The sequence below is a fragment of the Apteryx mantelli genome, chromosome 16, assembly GCF_036417845.1.
Source record: "Apteryx mantelli isolate bAptMan1 chromosome 16, bAptMan1.hap1, whole genome shotgun sequence".
In the NCBI taxonomy this organism is placed as follows: Eukaryota; Metazoa; Chordata; class Aves; order Apterygiformes; family Apterygidae; genus Apteryx; species Apteryx mantelli.
The window spans coordinates 13,233,265-13,252,339 of NC_089993.1; the positions used below are offsets into that span (position 1 = coordinate 13,233,265).

Genomic DNA, 19,075 nt, shown 5'->3' on the forward strand with positions numbered 1-19,075 from the left:
TGTGGCATTTATTTAAATATACAAAAAAAATCTTGTTTTATCAATCCCAGCAAATACATGCAAATACCCACTAAAACTTGAAATATTTCAATGGTTCGAGTATATTATAAAGTCATCTGTTTTCTTACATTAAAATCTCCTGCCTCATTTAGATGTGAAAGTACTAAAAGGTTGTTTGATTTCCAGAAATTACCTGACTTGAATTCTGCATGCACTTCAGTCAAGATGCAGGAGAATATTTTCACAGTCAAGAAAACAGCGTTTCCAGTTCAGCTGTTAAACTCAGATATGTGACTTAGCTATACCGAGCACTTCAAATATCTGTATGAGTTGAAAATGCTCTTCTTCTGTCAATGTACCTGGGAGTAAATCAGTTTGCAATTATGTGAGTCAGAGTTTAGCTTTTAATTGGAGCAGGAGTGAGATCTTGGTTTCATACCATCTGTGCCATAATTTCTTTCAAGTGCAAGTGCTTTTAAATTGTTCAACTCCTTGATTATTTATTTATTTTATTAGATTAGTAATTATGTTAATGTCTTCGGTATTGCATTTACATTTGGTCATACACATATCTATTTCTTATAAGGGTAATGAAGGAAAAGTAGATGTGGAGCACCCATTTAATGTTGTGCTTACTGGATGGTAAGCACGTACTTAGGGTGAGATTACAAGTCCTATTTAGTTTGTAAGATGGTATGAGCATCTTGGCAAGTATTGTGGAAATGCAATTTTGCTTTTGCCAATGTACTTCTTTTAGAGGTCGCTGCTGGAAATGCCTGTTCTGCAAAAACTGGAGTTCAAGAGATTCCTGCTTCAAAACTCTTGAAACTGAGTTTCTGTCTTCAGAATAGATAGGGAGGGAAGAAGGGGATGGAGAGTGCTAGTAACATGCACGGTGTGTAATCTGCTCTCCGTTCACAGTTTGGCATACTTCCATTGCTAAGAAGAAACTGAAACATGAATAGTGCACTTTACTTTTTACTCCTGGGTGCAAAACACAGAATAACTAGATGCAGGCATCCATGCCATATGGTACTGCTAGTCAGAAGGATCTCTAACCTGTACATATGTATATTATATACATAATGCGCATGATTACTTTCACTGGAACGTGTTCATGGGCAAGACATCTCACAGTCCCTCTCTTTTCACACCATCAGGATTTTGAGGAAGAATATGCTACAGAAAAAAGTTGTATAAAGATCTCTTTGATCCTTAAAGAAATGCTTCTGTTTGTTTTAGGTGTGGGTAAGGTTTGTTAAACCAGCCTTAATTTTCCTATATTCTCTTAGTTCTGTCATTTATATTTTAAGAATGGCAAAACAATCAGACTCTAATACAGAAATCTGCTGTTAAATAGATGTCATGACAGTCTCATTTTCTTACCTGCACATTGTGAGAATTGCAGCTCTGCTCTCCACTTGCGACTACTCTGATGACTGCTGGGCACTGCAGGACATCCGGCGGGATATACCTCCGGCTGCGGTATGGATGTAACCCTGGTGTAGGCCAAGCTCTTCTGGGGTGCTGTGAATCAAGTGACAGATGGCAGTGTCCGGCAGTATGTAAGTGGGGTATCTAATTTAATTCATTTGACAAGATGTAGAAGGATTCTTAAGAGATTAACAGACAGAAAGAAATACTTTGTTGTCTTATTATTACAGTGCCTGCCACTTTTATATTCAGAATCATGTATGAAAAAGAAAAAAGGGCTACAACCCCTGTATCAGTGATGGAGAAAATATCAGCACCTGGTACTGAGGAAATCTCACATGGGAGTCTGGCATCTTTAAATCCCTGAAGATAAGAAAGCAGCTCCCCATGCACAGTGTCAGAAGAGTGTCCCCGTAGCACTGGCGCTATGGCTGTTGTCAGTTTTCATACAGTATGTGGTACGTTTGGCTCCTAGTGATCTCAATCTGTCACATCAGAGCTAACCGACTCTTATCTGTGTAATGCTCTAAAGATACAGCTTTTTAAAAAATCTTTAATGACATCCTCCTTTAATTTTAAAGTTAAGAATCCCTTTTCTGCCTCTGTATAATCTGTTCAAATACTCCAGAGGCAATTATGTACTGCATTATGGCAGATTTAGCTTATTGCTTGACTGCTGCACCTGTCTTTTAGGACCATCGCCACCTGATTTGTCTTCCCATAACGCAGCCAACTAGATTGCAGTCCTATCACATTAGACCAGAGCCTTATTAAGAATTTCCATTCTGTCTGCCCACACCGACGCAGCATCCCCATGCGGATCACGAGGCATGCCTTCCAGGTGTGCCAGCCAAAGACAGGGTCCCGGAGTTACAGAGGGGTTTGGCTGACTCAAAGGACACTCATCTGGCAACTCATAAATAAGCAAGGAGTCAAACAGTTAACTGGAATGAGTCACATTAGTAAGTAATTCCATAACATCGATCATGGTGAATTTGCTGGTATTCTGGCTTTTAGTGCATCGTGGTGGTTACAGACACTGCATTCTTAGGAGTGCGCACATACCAATTACAGCAGGTCAGTCGAGAAGCAGTAGCTTGTTAAACTGTGGTAGCTCATTCCCTTGTGATAAGTCATCATTATCTTTAGAGAGAAATAGGAATCAAATTTCAAAGAATCTCGTCCATTTTTTAGAAAAGCTGATATTCCAGGATGATGTGCAACTTCAAGCAATGTGATCTATCTCAGTGAAAATGTTTTTGATAAATGATGGGGTTTTTTAGCACAATCAGTAGATACATGGGCCTACCATCTCAGGGGAACTAAGAATTTTATTTCACTCCCTTATATTTCTGACTGGTAAAACACTCACTCCCATGCCATATTCTGTGGCACAACCTTGTGGATTGCTTACTTCTCCATTCTGTTTAGGTCAGAGCTCTGTCTTCCCTTTCCAGTAAGGCACGAAGGAAACTGGACAGAAAAGTCTGCAAAGAATAAACACAAGCTCCTCATGTAAGCTACATTGCTCTTATCAGCACCCCAATTCATACTCGGAACGTTTGAAATCTTTCCGCAGAAATACTGAGCTGTTTTGCAAATTGCTCTACCGCCTGCTCTAAAACATGCAGCAAATCAACAAACTCTGCAGAGAACAAACAAAGTGCGTGGGCCAGCCAAGGACGCAGAACTTCTTATTTTGGTCAAGTGTCCGGTCCATTATGAAATTATCTTTCAGTATCTGTCTACTCAGTCCCTAAACAGAGAAATTATGAGACTGTCTCAGACACCACAGTTGACCTCAGCTAGTATCAGGGTAGTAGCAGTTTTGTAGCATACGATATCTTTGTCAAATTAACATCTGGTTCTTTAATGGTACCCAGAAGTATATAGTCTGGAAACGTGTTATATTTTGTCTTTGACAACTATGCTAAGAGTAGCAAGCGGCCAGCGGCCATCTGTCTCTTCCTGCCCCTGGCTGTTCAGCATCAGTGTGTTTTTCCAATCTGGATTAGTAAAAGGATTTTCTTGCCCTCATGATGCAGGAACGCAAGGCATGTTCAGAGCTTACAATCAAAATATCTGTACATTGCAGTATGAAATGGAGGAATTGTGATTGCTGGATTTCTTGCTTTGGAGGCAATAGTGTAATATTTATCTTGTAATGTTTTAACTGGTATTAATTAGCCTTACAAATATTTAATGGCATTTCACCATATCTGAAAGCTTCCTTTTTAGGGAGGAGAAAAGAAGAGAGGGCAGGGGTGAATTGCTAGAGGAGAAATCTAAAAATAGTGGGAAATTTCAATCTGTCACAAATACAGCAGGGTAGTTTTTTCTGATATTATTTTACCCAAGAACTTTTAACCGCGGTATAGAACTGTATTGATTTATCAAAGACTAGGCATTGCTACAGTTAAAATCATGTTGGTTTAATGCACAAGCTAAAGCAGTTCCAGGTTATCCATAACTGCGGCCTCATATGTTTCAATATTTAATCAGATGTCAGAAAATAACTTGGATTACAAACAAGCTCTGACTATATCCTGCAGGAACGGAGAAAAGGGTTGACAGAGAAGCGATGTCAGCTCCTTGCCTTTAATACATCTATTAGACTAGCTTCCAGTTATGCACATCTGTCAGTATTTTTATTAGGTACTTCTATTTCAGTGCCCATCCTTTTAGAATTGTTTACAGCTAACACTCTAAATGTACATATCTCAATCAAATTTGTGTCAAGCAGCTAATCTGGCTAGGTCAGCCAGTGCTCCAAGACATAACTGTACTTTCTAAACTTTATTGTTACACTTGTATATAGTGATGGAAGTGCCATAGCATTGCAATCACAGTGCTTGTATTTAGTTAGTTGCACTCTTCCCATGGTTGCAGTCTGTATCGTGGGCCTGACAAGGTCTGTCAAATGCTTGTAGTCTTCAGTACGGATTCTCCAGGTACCAGATCTGGGTACCTAACGTGTCCTGCATCCTCAAGTAGGCAATTTACTGATAACTACCTGAATCATTATTTGATGATGTCTGAAGTTACTCAATATCTGTTTAGAATAACTAATCAACTAGAGTCCAAATCTATTTCACTTTTCAAACATAATATAAAGCCTCTTTTCTTAGGCCGTTATAAGAAGAGTAAGATGAGACATATTATGGGACTTGTCTAGCAGCTGTATTGCTGGACTTGCAAATGAAGTGATTAAAGAGGATAGGTTTTGATACCTGATCTCTGAAAATAAGTAAATGTCTTCCTATCACACCATGGGTACTTGTTAAAAAAAAGATAAGCTCAATAAAGTGCTAATTAATTCTCTTTAGTTTAGTTAGCCCTTTAAAGATTTCAGTGTTTATGCTATATTTTAAATAAGAAAATGAAAGACTGCAGTTAGGATCTTTTCATAAATTTTCAAGTAATATAAAAAATTCACCTGCAGGAAAATTTCTATGGACCAACATGGTAAGCCTTCTGTAAGCGACACGTCAGCTTTCTGTAATAATAATTAAGTCCTTATGCAGTTTTCTCAGAGTGGATGTACTAATGTAAAACGAGAATTTTTTTAAGAAATAATTTAGTCTTTCTGAGATGCTAAAAAAAAAAGCGAAGCACTACTAACTTGTTTCCTATTTTTCAACAGTTATTGGGAATCACATTTATATGGGGAAATTCCTAGATTTGTTACTGTCCTTTCAACTTTTTTTTTTTTTTTTTAGAGAACACTGGAGAGTTACTAGAGGTGTACTGCTTAAGAGTAGATGCCTCTTTGAACTGGTTACAGGACAGCTATCGTGGTGATAATGCCCTCCTTCAGATTTAGGGATTCATAACTTCAGAGATACAGCATGCTAGCTTGCAAAACCTTGTTGTTGCAAGTAAGAATCACTATTTTTTTCTTGAGAGAGATATATGCGTGTTTTTGTATATGCTCTTGGGCTATTAAGCAAGAATCAAATCAATAGCTTATTTTCACAAAACATGAAAATACCTGTTAAATATCAATTGCCCAAATGTCTGATACCAACATTACATGGCAAATTCTCTCTTTCCTGAGAAACTAAATAACTCCAGACAGTGTGGCCAGAGTGCTAGGGAATATACTTCCAAGTACCTTACTGTATTCCAAAAGCATTCATTCTGGAGTACTTAGCAACTTTGGTTTGTTCTGCTGACATGTCTTAACATTGTGAAGACAGGAAATGCTGCTGGAGCGTAACCAGCACAGGAACTAGCCCTGGATGCACAGGTTTGTTCTCTGCTTACTGTAACTTAAAAATCTGAAATCTAGTTCCTATGCAGACTCTGATGAGTTCTAATATGCACCAGCCCTTGAAGATGGACACAGGGATTTTAGGAAGGATTTTGTGTCCTAATGTTTAATTTTACTGTTGTTTGCTTCACTCCCCCCTACACTTTGTCTTTTACAGAAAGTGAATTTAAACCCAAAGGTTTAATTCTGCAGTTTTCCAGACCGGGATTACAGCTACACCTCACGACCAGTCACAGCACACATACTGAACGGTCACAAGTCCCTACTAGTAAATAAAGGGCAATTCCGAAACTATCTGCGACAACCATTAAGAAAATAATTTTCCTCAGGAATAGCGATGCTCAGGTAGGCAGCTAACACCACCGCGGATCATCGCCCGGGGCCTGGTGTTTGCGGGGCGCGGGCAGGGGCAGGGTCGCCCCCCCCCGGCCCCCCTCCGCCCGCGGGGCCCCGCCCGGCCTCTCGGGCGGCGCTGCCCTCCAGAAGGGGCCCCGAAGGGCTACGGCGCCGAGCAGCGCCAGCTCCTGGCGGCGGCGCCGCGGCGGCCCGGCCCGGCTCCCCTCGCAGCCCCCGGGCGGGCGAAGTTCGCCCCCCCCCCCGCCTCGGGGCTAACGGTCGCGGCGGGAGCGCGAGCGGCCGGGCCGCGCCCATCAGGGGGCCGCGGCGGGAGCGCGGGGCGGCCGCGGCGGCCGCGGCGGCCGAGGGGGCGGGGCCGGCCCCCTCCCGCTTCCCAGGGTGCACCGGGCGCGGTGGCTGTCTGGCCACGTCCCCGGGCCACGTCGCTCGGTGCCCGCTGAGCTTTCGCCATCTTCGCTCCCCGGCTCCGGGCTGCGCTGCCGCCTCTGCCGCCGCCATGAACATCTTCCGCCTCACCGGGGACTTGTCCCACCTGGCGGCCATCATCATCCTGCTGCTCAAGATCTGGAAGAGCCGCTCCTGCGCTGGTGCGTGCGGAGGGCCGGCGGGCGGGAGAGCGGCCGTAGCGGCGGGACCGGCGAGGCGGCTCGGGGCTGCCGGCGGCTGAGGGGGGCCGCGCTGGGGGCCGCTCCCCTGCCCCCCCCCCCGAGGCGGGGGCGCCGGGCTCGCCTCGGCTGCCCGGTAGGGGCCGTTTCTTCCCCGAGGGGAGGGTCAGGTGGGGGTGGGGGGCAGCGGGGGGTCCCGCCCGCCCCCCTCGCCCGGGAGGCGGCTGTGGTAAACGGCCGTGGGGGGGGGGGGGGTTAGTCCTGTCTGAGGCGCCCCTAAAGCCCCCTGGGCCGGAGGGCAGGCTGCCGCGCAGGCCCGGCCCCGGGCAGGTGGAAGAGGGGCCATTGCTCCCCCAGCACGGGGGAGAGGGGGCTCCGCGGCCATCCGAGCCCGCCCCGCTTCGGCCCCCTCCGCAGCCGGAGCGTGGGGAGGCGGGTGGGCTGCAGGGGCCCTCGTGGGAGCTGCGTTTCTGCGAAAGGCTTGGCGCTTGTGATTATTTGCACTTTAATCCCCACGAATGGCCACTTTCGCCGTCCCCCGGGCGGGTAGTTCGTTCCTTATGTAACTGCTCGGCCGCAAGCGAATGAATGGGGAGGCCGTTTCGGAGGAGGGGAGGGAGGGAGGAATGCGTCTCCCGCAGGGCGGGCAGCCTCCCTTCCCCGCTCCCGGCGGCGGGCGGCTGCTACCGGAGAGGAAACCGGGCTTATTTTCTCGCCTTTTTTTTTTTTTTTTGACAGTGCACAATATACTGTCTGCTTGTTTACTTAGCAGCTTTAGACCCCGATGTGTGAAAGCTAATTTTGGTGCAACGTTTAGAGTAGCTGACTTGCAGTTTGCAGATCCTGAAGTTTCTTTCGCTCCCTTCCTTTTCCTCGACACGTTGGTATGCATTCACGGCAAACAAATGCACTCTCTTCTGCTTCCTCTCCTCCCTGCGGTAGGAACTAAACTGTGATTCATGCCGTTTTTAAGGGTTCTGGAGTGTTTTCCTATCTGTACGAGCAACTGCAGTAGAAAGCTGGAAGAGGCTGCCTGTTTGCAGGCTGGAGTGAACAGGCTTTTAGTAGGGATCCCTGGCCTGGTCTGACGTGGCAGCGGGAAGGTGTGGCGGGGAGGGAGCTGGGTCCCGGCCGCCCTCCAGGCCCGGCTCCCGCGGCCCGCTCCTCCGCCGCAGGTCCTCTCAGCGCCGGTGGGAAATGCTGCTGCTTTCTCCTGTGCTTTGTATGCGCTTGCTTTAATTTCAAGCGATGTAATCTGCTTTTTCACTTCTAATGTACAGTATGGTGGTTGGAGGGAATCACTTTGGAAGCAAGCAGTTCTTGTAACAGCAACATAGTCGATTATTTCAGAAAACTTTAAAAAAAAAATTGTAATTTAAAATGGGCATTTTGGTGCTCCATATTATACGGATCAGGCCGACAACCCTGGAAATACTATATTTTGTTGTGGACTGGCGTTTGACTGAGAGTTTGACTTTGACTCTTCGTGAGCATCTCCTCGTGAGCATCTCCCTCATTAATAAGAGTGATTATTTCTGAAACCATAGTTTGCTATGTGTTGGCATGAAATACTGCTGAAATACCAAGTTTACAAAGTTGAACAGATGTGTGTGTAAAGTCTTCAATTAAGAGTGTAAGTGAGGAATTAGTTTAAACTGCACCCTGAAAAGACTAAGAATGGGGAGATGAGATTTCAGCTACAGGTAAGAGAAGATGCAAATTCTGTGTGTTTTCCTATCAAGTCACCTTTTTCTGATCATTTGATAGTGCAAAAAAAATCATAGTAAACAATCAGCTTTGGTTGAGAACCATGCTTACTGTATATGCATTTTTTAACTTTATAAAAGATTTCAAGTAAATTACTCCACAATTCAAATACAGTGACAGTTAAGGACTATTGTTTCTGAGGTTATGAAGCCCAAGAAGCTCCTTCCCAATGATCTTTCCTGGCTCAAGCTCTGGTGGATCAGGAATTCTGTGTAGATCTGTCAGGAGGGGCTTGTTCTAGAACTCCTTCATGGAGTTCTGTCCTCTTCCACCTTACCTGAGAAATGCCGTCAAGATTGCAAGCAACAGAAGAGTTAATGATCTGAGAAATAAACATTTCTTCCTGTCTAAAGAAAGAAAATGAGAAATTCTCCTGCAAGGTTAAAATTTGTAGTGGGGTTTTAGTCAGGAGATTCCCAGGTGACCTTTGTACATGAGGTTATTTACATAGTTTAGTGCAACATAACAACGTAACCCAGTCCCATCTTTCCAGGTAAAAAGTGATCTGATGTTCTTTTCCCTAAGTCATATAAGACTGAGGCTCTGTTATTAGAGACTTACTTGTAAGAAAGAAGAATCATGCCAATCGCCATCTTTAGTACTGCTCTTTCCAACACAGGGAAGTAAATATTACATAGGGCCCACAACCCTTCCCATTACCAAATTGGCCAGCTTCTGCTAAAACACAAACATGTATGCGCGTGCTCTTTCAGTGGAAAATGTCGTCTTCGTTCATTTTCCTGGGCAAAAAACTGAGATAGGATGCATTTGCCTGGGATTCTTTTTTGGGTGTCTTCTAGTTCTGCCTGACTCTTTAGGAGTAAATCCATATCCGTTTTCCCTTTAATGTCTGAGGCCTAACAAGTTTGGCTAGAATGAGATCAGCACCTCAAAGGAGCATGGGATTTTATTTTTGGGGCTCCTTCCTGTTCCTTGTAGTGGTTTGTTGTTGTCAGTTATCCTTTCTACCACTACTTAAAACTTAATATATTCACACAAAATATGCCTGTCAAGACTTTTACAACAATAAACCCTAAATAGTTACTAGTTAATGTGCAGCAGCTGCTAAATGCCTCTTATTAGAGGGGTTTATGTAATTCTTTAACATTGCATGGTAATTAGAGCAGTTTATAACATGTATAAACATATACTTGCACTTCATGGTTGTTGTGGACTAAGGATACATATGAGCGAACCAGCAGCTGGTTTAACTGTGCACTTTCAAAGCAGTAGAAGCTTAGAAAATAAATAAAAGCCTCTGAATGATTGCTAAGCGGTAGTCTGTGATCCATGAAGAGCTGGCAAGCCACATGGTGTCGACTCCTCTCTTGTAGCTGCATCTGTGTGTGTCTGAGGCCTTTGTTCCAAGAGGAGCTAGGAGGCCTGTAAAAGCAGCTGGAAATGAGAGGGAGACAGCCTGTATACCTCTGCTGCAACCTGCTGTTTCCAGAAAAGATGCTCCAGTCCCCATTTCCTTTCCTAAGAATTGACTTCTGTAATTGAGAAAAAGAGGTGAGGATAGGAGAATCTGCATTATGAAGCAGTTTGTGTTTTCAGTGTTTGACAAACTTACTCTACAATTTTTTTTTTCCTAATTTAGTCAATATGTTAAAAAGAGAGAGCAAGAGGAAAGTGAATCAAGTCATGATGTTCTATTCAGAGCTGGCAAGGGGACAATTTTTTGCATGACTGGTTATTTGAGTTTCCAAATTAAGAATGTGGGAAAATGGTTGCCACTCCAAATAGCAGCTCAGAAATAATTATTGGGAATTGTGGAGAATGCTGCAGGTAACTCCATTATTGATGTGTATGTTATAAGGAGGACATTCATATGACTTGAAAAATCCTGTGCTTTCAGACATTGTCATGTTCTGACTGTATTTTCTAATACATTCCAAGTGAAATTAGATTGCTTGCACAGCAAATTACTGTCTGAAAATTGATTTGCTTTTTCTCAGTGTCATTTGTCAAGTGTTAAAGGTGACCTGCAGTTGCAAGGCTATATGCCGGTAGTCGGTATAGTAGTCAGCATATGCCGACTACTCTGAAAGACTAGGTTAGATGGTCAATGTGTAATGCTTTTGATAAGTGTTGCTGTCTCTCATAATTATGTTTATGTATCTACTGTGGACCGGATCAGATGTTATATTGAAGACTTCAGGCAGTACTTTGGCATAGGCTGTAGCTGGTTTGTCTGTACTTTCTCCAAAAATGCTGCTTTTAGGCAGGTTTGGAGTTTCTTTTCTTTTTTGACATTTGAGTTTAGAGTTTTTTGGTTTTGTTTTTTTAATGTTAGTAGTTTTATGTTAGTAGAACTAGAGAAGCTGTGGTTCTGTGACCGACTTGGACCTCATGCTGAACAAACTAGTTTTTAATTAAACATTTCTGAAAAGTCCATGAAGTTTCAATGGCAATATATGGACTTATTAAGGAAAGCTTTAGTTTGCAGACTTTACAGTTGTGATATGCAGTTTGTGATTAGATAAGTAGTACACAGGCTCCATAACCAGGCTGCCTGAGTGCCTCTGCTGCTGCCATAGCACTTTGCCTAAATCACAATAGCAAAATGAAGTAGACCAGAATGTACTGCAGTTTCAGCTCTGCTGTCCTCCCTGTCTGTGAAAATCAGCTGAGCTTTTGAATTGTAGCATTTCAGGCCAATCTAGAGAGCAGAAGTTGGAAAAGGAGTTTTTCATGTGTGAGGATGAAAGAAAAATGGCAGGTTTGACTCCTGGAAATTTAAGTCCAGAGCTATGGAAGAAGAAATAAAACTGTTTGTTTAGCTCCAGACCTAAGCAATGTTTGCAGGAGTGAAAGGAGAGGGAGGAGGAGGAGAATAGGTCCAGTGCAGTCTCACTTTATCGAAGTTGCCAACCAAGAGCCAAGGACAGCACCATAGCAGGTATATTGATATCCTCCTTGAAGTTTCAAAAGGGATCAAAATCATTCAGCAGAGCACGTACCTGTTTCCTCCCCCTGATTTTGCTAGTGGTACAGATCTTTCTCCCAGTTTCTCTCTCCATAGATTTTTGGTCTAAATCTTCAACTCTGTCTACTCTGTCCTGGTTAACTTGAAAATTAGTTTGGACTTCACTTTCAGATGTGTTTTCAGGAACACTTGACTATTCTAAAGATTCAAAATTCAGTGAAAACCTTAATTAAAATTACAAGTTTTTGGCCCTGAGAGGGAAAGGAAGCTAGCAGTTACTTTGAGGAATTGTCAAATGATTACATTTGTATTTACATGACAATACATCCAAATCCAAATGTATAGCAGTGATTAATAATTAATGTATTTTATATGCTTTTTTTTTTTTTTTTTTTTTTTTTTTTTTTTTTTTTTTTTTTTGCTGCTTGCGGTTATTTACTAAAAGGAAATAGCATGCTAAATAATTCAACTTAACAAGGTACTGTATCCCTGATGCTGTGTGGTAACATGGCCAGGTGGATTTCTGTGTCTTGCAGGTCCTGAGCTCAGGACAGTGTTACTTGCTGAGATGTTTTATTGGCCTGAGAGCAGGGGCTCTGTCTTGAGTTGTAATGCCAGTGAGCGCACCTGGGCTACAGCTGAGAGTGCTGCTTCAGCTATTTTTGCAATGCTGTTCTATTTCAGGGAGTGTTAAAAATTCATTTTCTAAACTTTGGAAAGTTTTTTAAATGCTTGCAGCTTTTGTTTTATAGTTTTGCAGTCTGCTTAACTGTAGGTTTTGAGGCATTTACTGTTCACTGTACTACACTCGCTTATTGGCAGTCGGCTTGTTCTGTAGGTAGTACATGAAGCTCACCTAGAAAACTTTTCATATGTGAAACCTTTTTAATTGTTACAGTTCAGCTGCTCTTGAGTTTCAGCCATTCCCGTACTTTACATATAAACATAAAGTCCATTTATTTGGGACAGCAAATTCAGTGTTTCCTAAGCCTAAGTGGAAAAGGATTTCAAGAACCATAGGAGTTAGCTTTTCTTCTAATTGTTTTAGGGCGCTTTGATAAAAGCCTTTCTTAGAGGTATCTCAGTATAAAAGGGGCAAGGATTTTCAAGCTTGCATCATAGCACTTTCCTATAGAACACTTTTACTTTCCCTCTCTTTCTTGCTTTTGAACAATGTTTGCATGCTTAGCTAAATGGATTGAACTGTTTTCACCCTGGATGACTGAGAACAAGAATAATTAGGATAACAAGATAGAGGCATAGGCTAGGTGGTTTTGTCCCCCTCTTGTAACACACCAACATGTCACTCGTGGAAGGATGCTGCATCTGACTTTTCAGAAGCTTTAAGTGACTTAAATCCCTATTGTGCAAAGCTTTTGGGCAGTGTTTAACATTTGATACAGTTGTTAGCAGTATTGTGGACTTCAGAAACTCTACTCTAGTGGCTGAAGCTAAGTGCAAACACACTTTTGATGTCAGGGCTTTGGCCTAAAATCAAAAGTTACTTTGAAGATGAAATGTAGGTGTCTGTCATTTTAGCTGTCTCCTCTACTTGTTGGGGTTTTTTATTATTATACTACATCTCTTTTTGACTGTTTGATAGAACTTATTTTTTCCACCATATTGGCAATTAAATCTCGGAATTGAATTGCCTTATGTATTAAGATGATTGAATTCCTTTAGAATCTCTGTTATAGGTGCAAATGTCTGGTTATCACTGGGATTTGTAGTGTCTGTTGCCCTTGTACCTTTCTAGCTATTCAGCATTGAGAAAATGCATTGAGGCATGTGACAGCACTCTGAGTGGAAAGCTAAATGGCCTTGCTGCATAGTGCCCAATGATAATGCGGAACAGATAGTGCAATCACCAAAAATATCATCTGCAAGCTATCTGCTGTGACTGAATAACTTCTAAATCTTGTGTAGTGCTAGTATCTTTTCCAATTCAATGATGTATAAGTAACTTACATTCGCAGTACTGAACTATATGAACTTACATTGCTGTTTGAATAGCTTGATTCTGGGAAGCCTAGATTTTTGTCCAAATTGTGTAGTCAACTTGGTTAGAAATAAGCTCTCATCCTCAGCATCAAGTGTTTTAAAAAACATCATCACTTTTTGTATAATTAATTATTTCCTTTATTGCTTTAGGTATTTCTGGGAAAAGCCAGCTTCTGTTTGCACTGGTCTTCACTACCCGTTATCTGGACCTCTTCACTTCATTCATTTCATTGTATAACACATCTATGAAGGTAGAGTATCCTGAAGAGTTAGAAAAGCTAGTAATGTTGCATGCAGAGTTCATAATTTCATTAATCAAAGCCTCTTTAAATGACCCACTGTGTAGTTAATGCAGAAGAAGTTTTAGAAGGGCTTTGGATAAAGAACATGGAAAACGGATTCACCACCCTATGCTTTCTGCACTCTATGCATTTTTAAAAGGTTGTTTGTATGGGGACTGTGACACTTAGAACATCTGCCATTCTGGTTATTAAAAAGCCTGTAGAACAATGTTTTTTCAATAAATTACATTTCTCATTTGAGGCATTAGAACTTAAGAAAATCTCTTTTTATACACTGTAAGATAAACCAGTTCTCAAAATGAGTGACCAGAACTAGTGAAAAGTTTGCAGGAGTACACCTTAGGACTGTAGCTTCTACTAAATTTTACCCCCTTCACTTACCTGTTAAATGTTAGTAAGGCCAAATTTGTTAGTTTTATTTATCTCTGCTTATATCTGACATTAAGTACAACAAGAAAATAAAGCGGCAAACTGGGAGAATACAGGATATTTGGCATTTGTGTCGCCAGAGCAGCCACCTCGAATCTAGTTCTTTTATTCTTGGGTTTTCTTGAGGCTCTTCAACTTTAGTTCAGAGGATAATGCAACCTCACCAAGAGCAAAAACTAGCCAGTCAGTAACTCAAAAAGTATTGTATAATTAGGAAGATAATACTGTAAAAAATATTTTAGGTCTTAGACTCAGACTGTTACTTCTAAGAAGTTAAATATGAGTATGATTATATTTTAATAGTAACATGAGTCTAGATGAAAAGTTGTGGATTATATAAAATGTTCTTAAAACTCAAGCTTTTTTGCTGTGGGATTTCTGCAAATATTGAAAGCTAGTGTTGGGTGCACTAGGGGAGCAGCTATTTCTTTGCAATTTATTTACATGATTTGGGGTCGTGATGATGTGTTTTGTTCTGGAGGGCAAACTTCCCTTGTACCCAGAAGAGAAATGCATGTGGGAAATCACACATACGATATGCATATTCATACTGAAATCAGTCTTTCCTGTAATGAGTGGTCCTCTGTTCACATCTAATATTAATATGAAAAAAGAAGCCTCTCTGACAGTTTCAAAGGTTCCTGCTTAAAGACACTGTGTTAGTTATTATTGACATTTCTGTCCATCATTGTAGTACCAAGAAAAAACTGCTTAAGAAGTGCCCTTAACACAGTTTCTTGTTCTATCTGCATATATTTAGGATATATTGCATATATTACACAGATGTAGTACAGAACATAAGCTACGATACAAATAAGCTTACCCAGAGCATGACTAGCGGAACTTTCTCATCTGAGAAAAATGTTGTCATCAGTGGCAGAGAAGTTGTTAATTTCTGTAAAGTCAGGATTTCTTTCAGTATTTTTAGAGAAATGTTAATTAAACTACAGATGCCAACTTGAGCTGTATCTGTCTGTCAGTGATCATCAGATATTGAGGAAAGTACTAGCTGCTTCTGTGCTCCAAGAATATATACAGAAATAGGCAAACTGGCACTTTATGCCTTTCTTATTGATCTGTAGGCTTCAATTTTTGTTGTTTGTAGCATTCTGCATCTTGCAGTTGCTTTTTGATAGCATCTGTTTCTGAGTACTGGCTGCATTTCTGCCAGTGCACTCTACAGTCATTATTCTGCTATTCTTTTATTTTAAAATTACTGTTTTTAAAAAGAAACCTTTCTGAGTGTCCCAAAACGTACTATAATTTTTGTGAAGAAACCTTTAATAAAGAGTTGGGGGTTCCTTCACATTTCCTTAGTGTCTTTTATGACTACATCCATTACCATGAGTTTACAGCTGTAGTAGGGATTGCCTAAATCTGGTAACTTGTCGTGTGGTCCTTTATCTCCAGCCAGCCTGGATGCTAGTGCAGGAAGGAGTCTTTGGATTCTGAGCTCCCTAACGCATTATCTGTAGTGTTTTGTATCTGTGAGCAAATGCTTTTAGTGATTAATAGCATCTGCAAACAGTGGGTTTGTTTGCTTTTTTTTATCTGTTTCTTTTCAATGGTGAAGAACCCACACTTAATCTAATAAATGATTTAGAATGTTTCATCTTTATGGTGAAATTGAGACAGAAGCTAAATTATTTGTCTAATCTACTGTACCGTGTTGTCTTCAGGACAATGTTAGCTCTGTCTTGATGATGGCAGATTCACCTTTGGAAAGTCATTTATTCTTTCTGATTCAGTTTTCTCTTCTGTAAAATAAAGCTATTTATCTACTTCACAGGGAAGAGCTATGAAGTCTACAGTGCCACAGTAATTAAAAATAGTAAGGTTAGACATTGTCTGAAGCTGAACTCTGGTTCAGTGCTTCTAGCCGTATGTTAACTTACTAGCTTTTATGGCTTGTTGGTTGATGGAGAACATTGGCCACCTCTCTTCAGATTTTAAAGCCTTTTAAAGATCTAAATCAGATCAACTAATTTGTGATATGTTAAATGGTTGAGCCTGGGTGGGGCTTGTTGGATAGATTTTAATGGCTACATGAGCCACACCATCCCCAAGCTTTTTAATGTAGAAGACTCCTGTTACTACTGTATGTATGCAGGTGTACATTCTTTAACTCAAATGTTTTGGGCAGATGCTTCCCCTGCAGTAGCAGAAGTGATTTTCCTTCTCCAGTCAGTCCCTCAGTTTTGCCTATTCACGAAAGGGTCCCTCAAGAAAGTTTGGACAGTCGCCTTCAACCAGAGGCAAGGTGATGTTTTATTTTAAAGCAACAAAACCAGCAGAGCCAAGAGTCATTGGTTTTGAATTATTACTCTGCTGAGAAAAGCTAAATACCACCACATAGTGTGAAACTACAAAAACATGTAAACAAACAGTGAATGCAAACCACCAAAATAGGTAAAGCTTATTCCTCTTAGTGCCTGGGAGAATATATCTTCTTTTGATGAATTTGATCTAATCCTGCACCTTGCCATGTTTTGTTTGTTTTTTGCTCCTCACTCTTTAGCTTATCTACATTGCTTGCTCGTATGCCACTGTATATCTGATCTACATGAAATTTAAGGCCACTTACGATGGAAACCATGATACGTTCAGAGTGGAGTTTCTGGTAGTTCCTGTTGGTGGACTCTCATTTCTTGTCAATCATGACTTCTCTCCTCTGGAGGTGAGTTGATTGTAGGTGGGGGGGCTTGTACTTTTTTTTTGTCTAAAATATTTAGAACATGAAGATAAATATTGCTAGGCTAAGTGAGAAAAGTTTCTAAAGAAGCCTACATGTAGTAGATTTCTGCTAATCCTATTTCCTATTATGCATCTTCACAGTGTAGACTTCTGAAAATTTAAGGCACCTAAAGAGACTTATTGTCAACATTGATTATTTTATCAAGCAGAAAAGTATCTTTTCCCAGTACACCTTGATTGTTATATTAATTTAATAGTATACTTCCTTTTGTTACCTTAGATAAAGAAATGTGTTAGAACAGGCAGTTTGAGTAGTTGACACCACCTGGTGAGAACAAAGGGAATTATAATCCTTTTTACATTTTCTATTGTATCACAATAGACTAGAGTATTTGAAGGAATTATATTGTATTTTTTAATGCAGTTATGTGTTTTCCTATCAGAAAAATGATTTGAAAAATGTAATTTCAGAGAGTTCAAACAGGTAAACTTTCCACAAAATAGAGAATAACTTTATGCATTTATTTTAAGTGGACTGAGCTGCATTTTTCTATTCATTGGAGTTGGATGGCTTTATTAAAGAGTACAGGAATTCTAGTTGCAAAGCTAAGCAGCTGATTTTGAGAGTCTCTTGCCTGCCAAGAGTTCATGGCATCCCAGGGTTGATTATGAAATTTTCACTTAGATTTTCCTGTACCAAGGAAAGTTTGTCAAAATTAATAAAGTTACAGAGTGTAAAGTCAAGTCAAATATCTTCCTTGCTTCTGTGATCATTAAGACAGCTGATTTTTTTGATTTTTTTTTTTTTTTTTTTTTCCTTCCTCCCCCCTCAGATCTTGTGGACCTTCTCCATCTATCTTGAATCAGTTGCTATCCTCCCGCAGCTTTTTATGATCAGCAAAACTGGGGAAGCAGAGACCATCACTACTCACTATCTTTTCTTCTTGGGTCTGTACCGTGCCTTGTACTTAGTCAACTGGATTTGGCGCTACTATTTTGAGGGATTTTTCGACCTCATAGCTGTTGTTGCTGGTGTGGTCCAGACCATTCTTTACTGTGACTTCTTCTATTTGTATGTTACAAAAGGTAAGTACTGCAATGACTTGCAGCTTCAGATTGTGGAATGTAGCCTTTAGCGGATTCATAGGGATCTGCTATACAGATATTGATAGCTGTTAATTCTCTGCGAGAGTTATCACTGTAATCTCCTTGATAGATTTAACAAGTACATTTTCTGCTAGTTTGGGGCCTTCTGAGGACTGTTTTGAGTATGGATGGAATTGTGAGTGTTTAAATGTTCTGATGAGCTTCATTGACACAGTTAAAATAAGTATGTCTAAATACACATTGCAGTTCTTCAACAGGCATGTTCTTCACGCTTCCCCGACAATGTTCTGTTTTGTGCTGATTCAGCACTTAAACCTTTCCTGCAGTGTTTTAACTATTGTAAGAGTCCAAAGGGTTGTGGATGTTTCTGTATATGCTAAGCGTAGAAGCAGTCATTTCTGCTGGGTCCATTAGTATTTCTGCCCTTCTCTGCATTCCAGCTTCCATCATATAACCACAGAGATATTGTGGCTGGGTTATTTCAGTCATAGCTCTAAGAAACCACAGCCACAGGCTGGTATGTCCTATGAGGATCAACAGTTAGGATTCCAGGGTGCCACAAGAGGGCAGGATTAGAACAGTTTATTATTTGATCATAGTTTTGTTTGCCTAAATTGAATAGAGGCAAGCTTGGAAGGACCAACTGTAGTGCATCCCTTGTAACAAAGTTGCAAAATTTTGGTAAGTTTTGGTCCCTTTGAATTTTTACCAGTTGTATACTTCTAGATAGCATCTGGGTTGCTAATGGTTTTCTTTCCTGCTTTTCTTCACAGTACTCAAGGGAAAGAAGCTCAGTTTGCCAGCGTAAGTGCCAAAAAACCCTTCACCAGCATCTGTCCTTTTGGATGCTTGGACAGAACAATCCTTATCACAAGCAAAGGTGAAGATGCTTGAGACAGAAAGTCGGAAACACAGCTCTTTATAGTGCAGGTAGTCATCAGCGGCTCTGTAAGAACAGAGGAAAAACAACCAGCAGATTTCTGTTTGATGCATCTTGCCTTTATCTTTTTTATTACTATGTATAAAGATTTTTTACATAAAGAAACTTATACTGTATTAATAAATTCAGTGTATAGTTTCAATTGGAATAGTTCCAAAAGTGAGATTTTTGTGAGATTGTTAATGACCAGGAACAAGTGCAAACTTTTTTTTTTTAATTTTCAAGAATTTCTTTGAA

At 40.8% G+C, this 19,075-nt stretch overlaps 1 protein-coding gene across 1 annotated transcript; it reads left to right on the forward strand.

Annotated features, from left to right (window-relative positions):
• Positions 1–6,445: 6,445 nt before the first annotated feature.
• Positions 6,446–18,918, forward strand: KDELR2 (KDEL endoplasmic reticulum protein retention receptor 2). The gene is made up of 5 exons (XM_067306395.1): positions 6,446–6,651; positions 13,517–13,617; positions 16,616–16,774; positions 17,625–17,877; positions 18,672–18,918. Exons 1-5 carry the CDS (start codon positions 6,561–6,563, stop codon positions 18,704–18,706), a joined length of 639 nt encoding a protein of 212 aa, XP_067162496.1. The 5' UTR covers positions 6,446–6,560; the 3' UTR covers positions 18,707–18,918.
• The last annotated feature ends 157 nt before the right edge of the window (positions 18,919–19,075 follow it).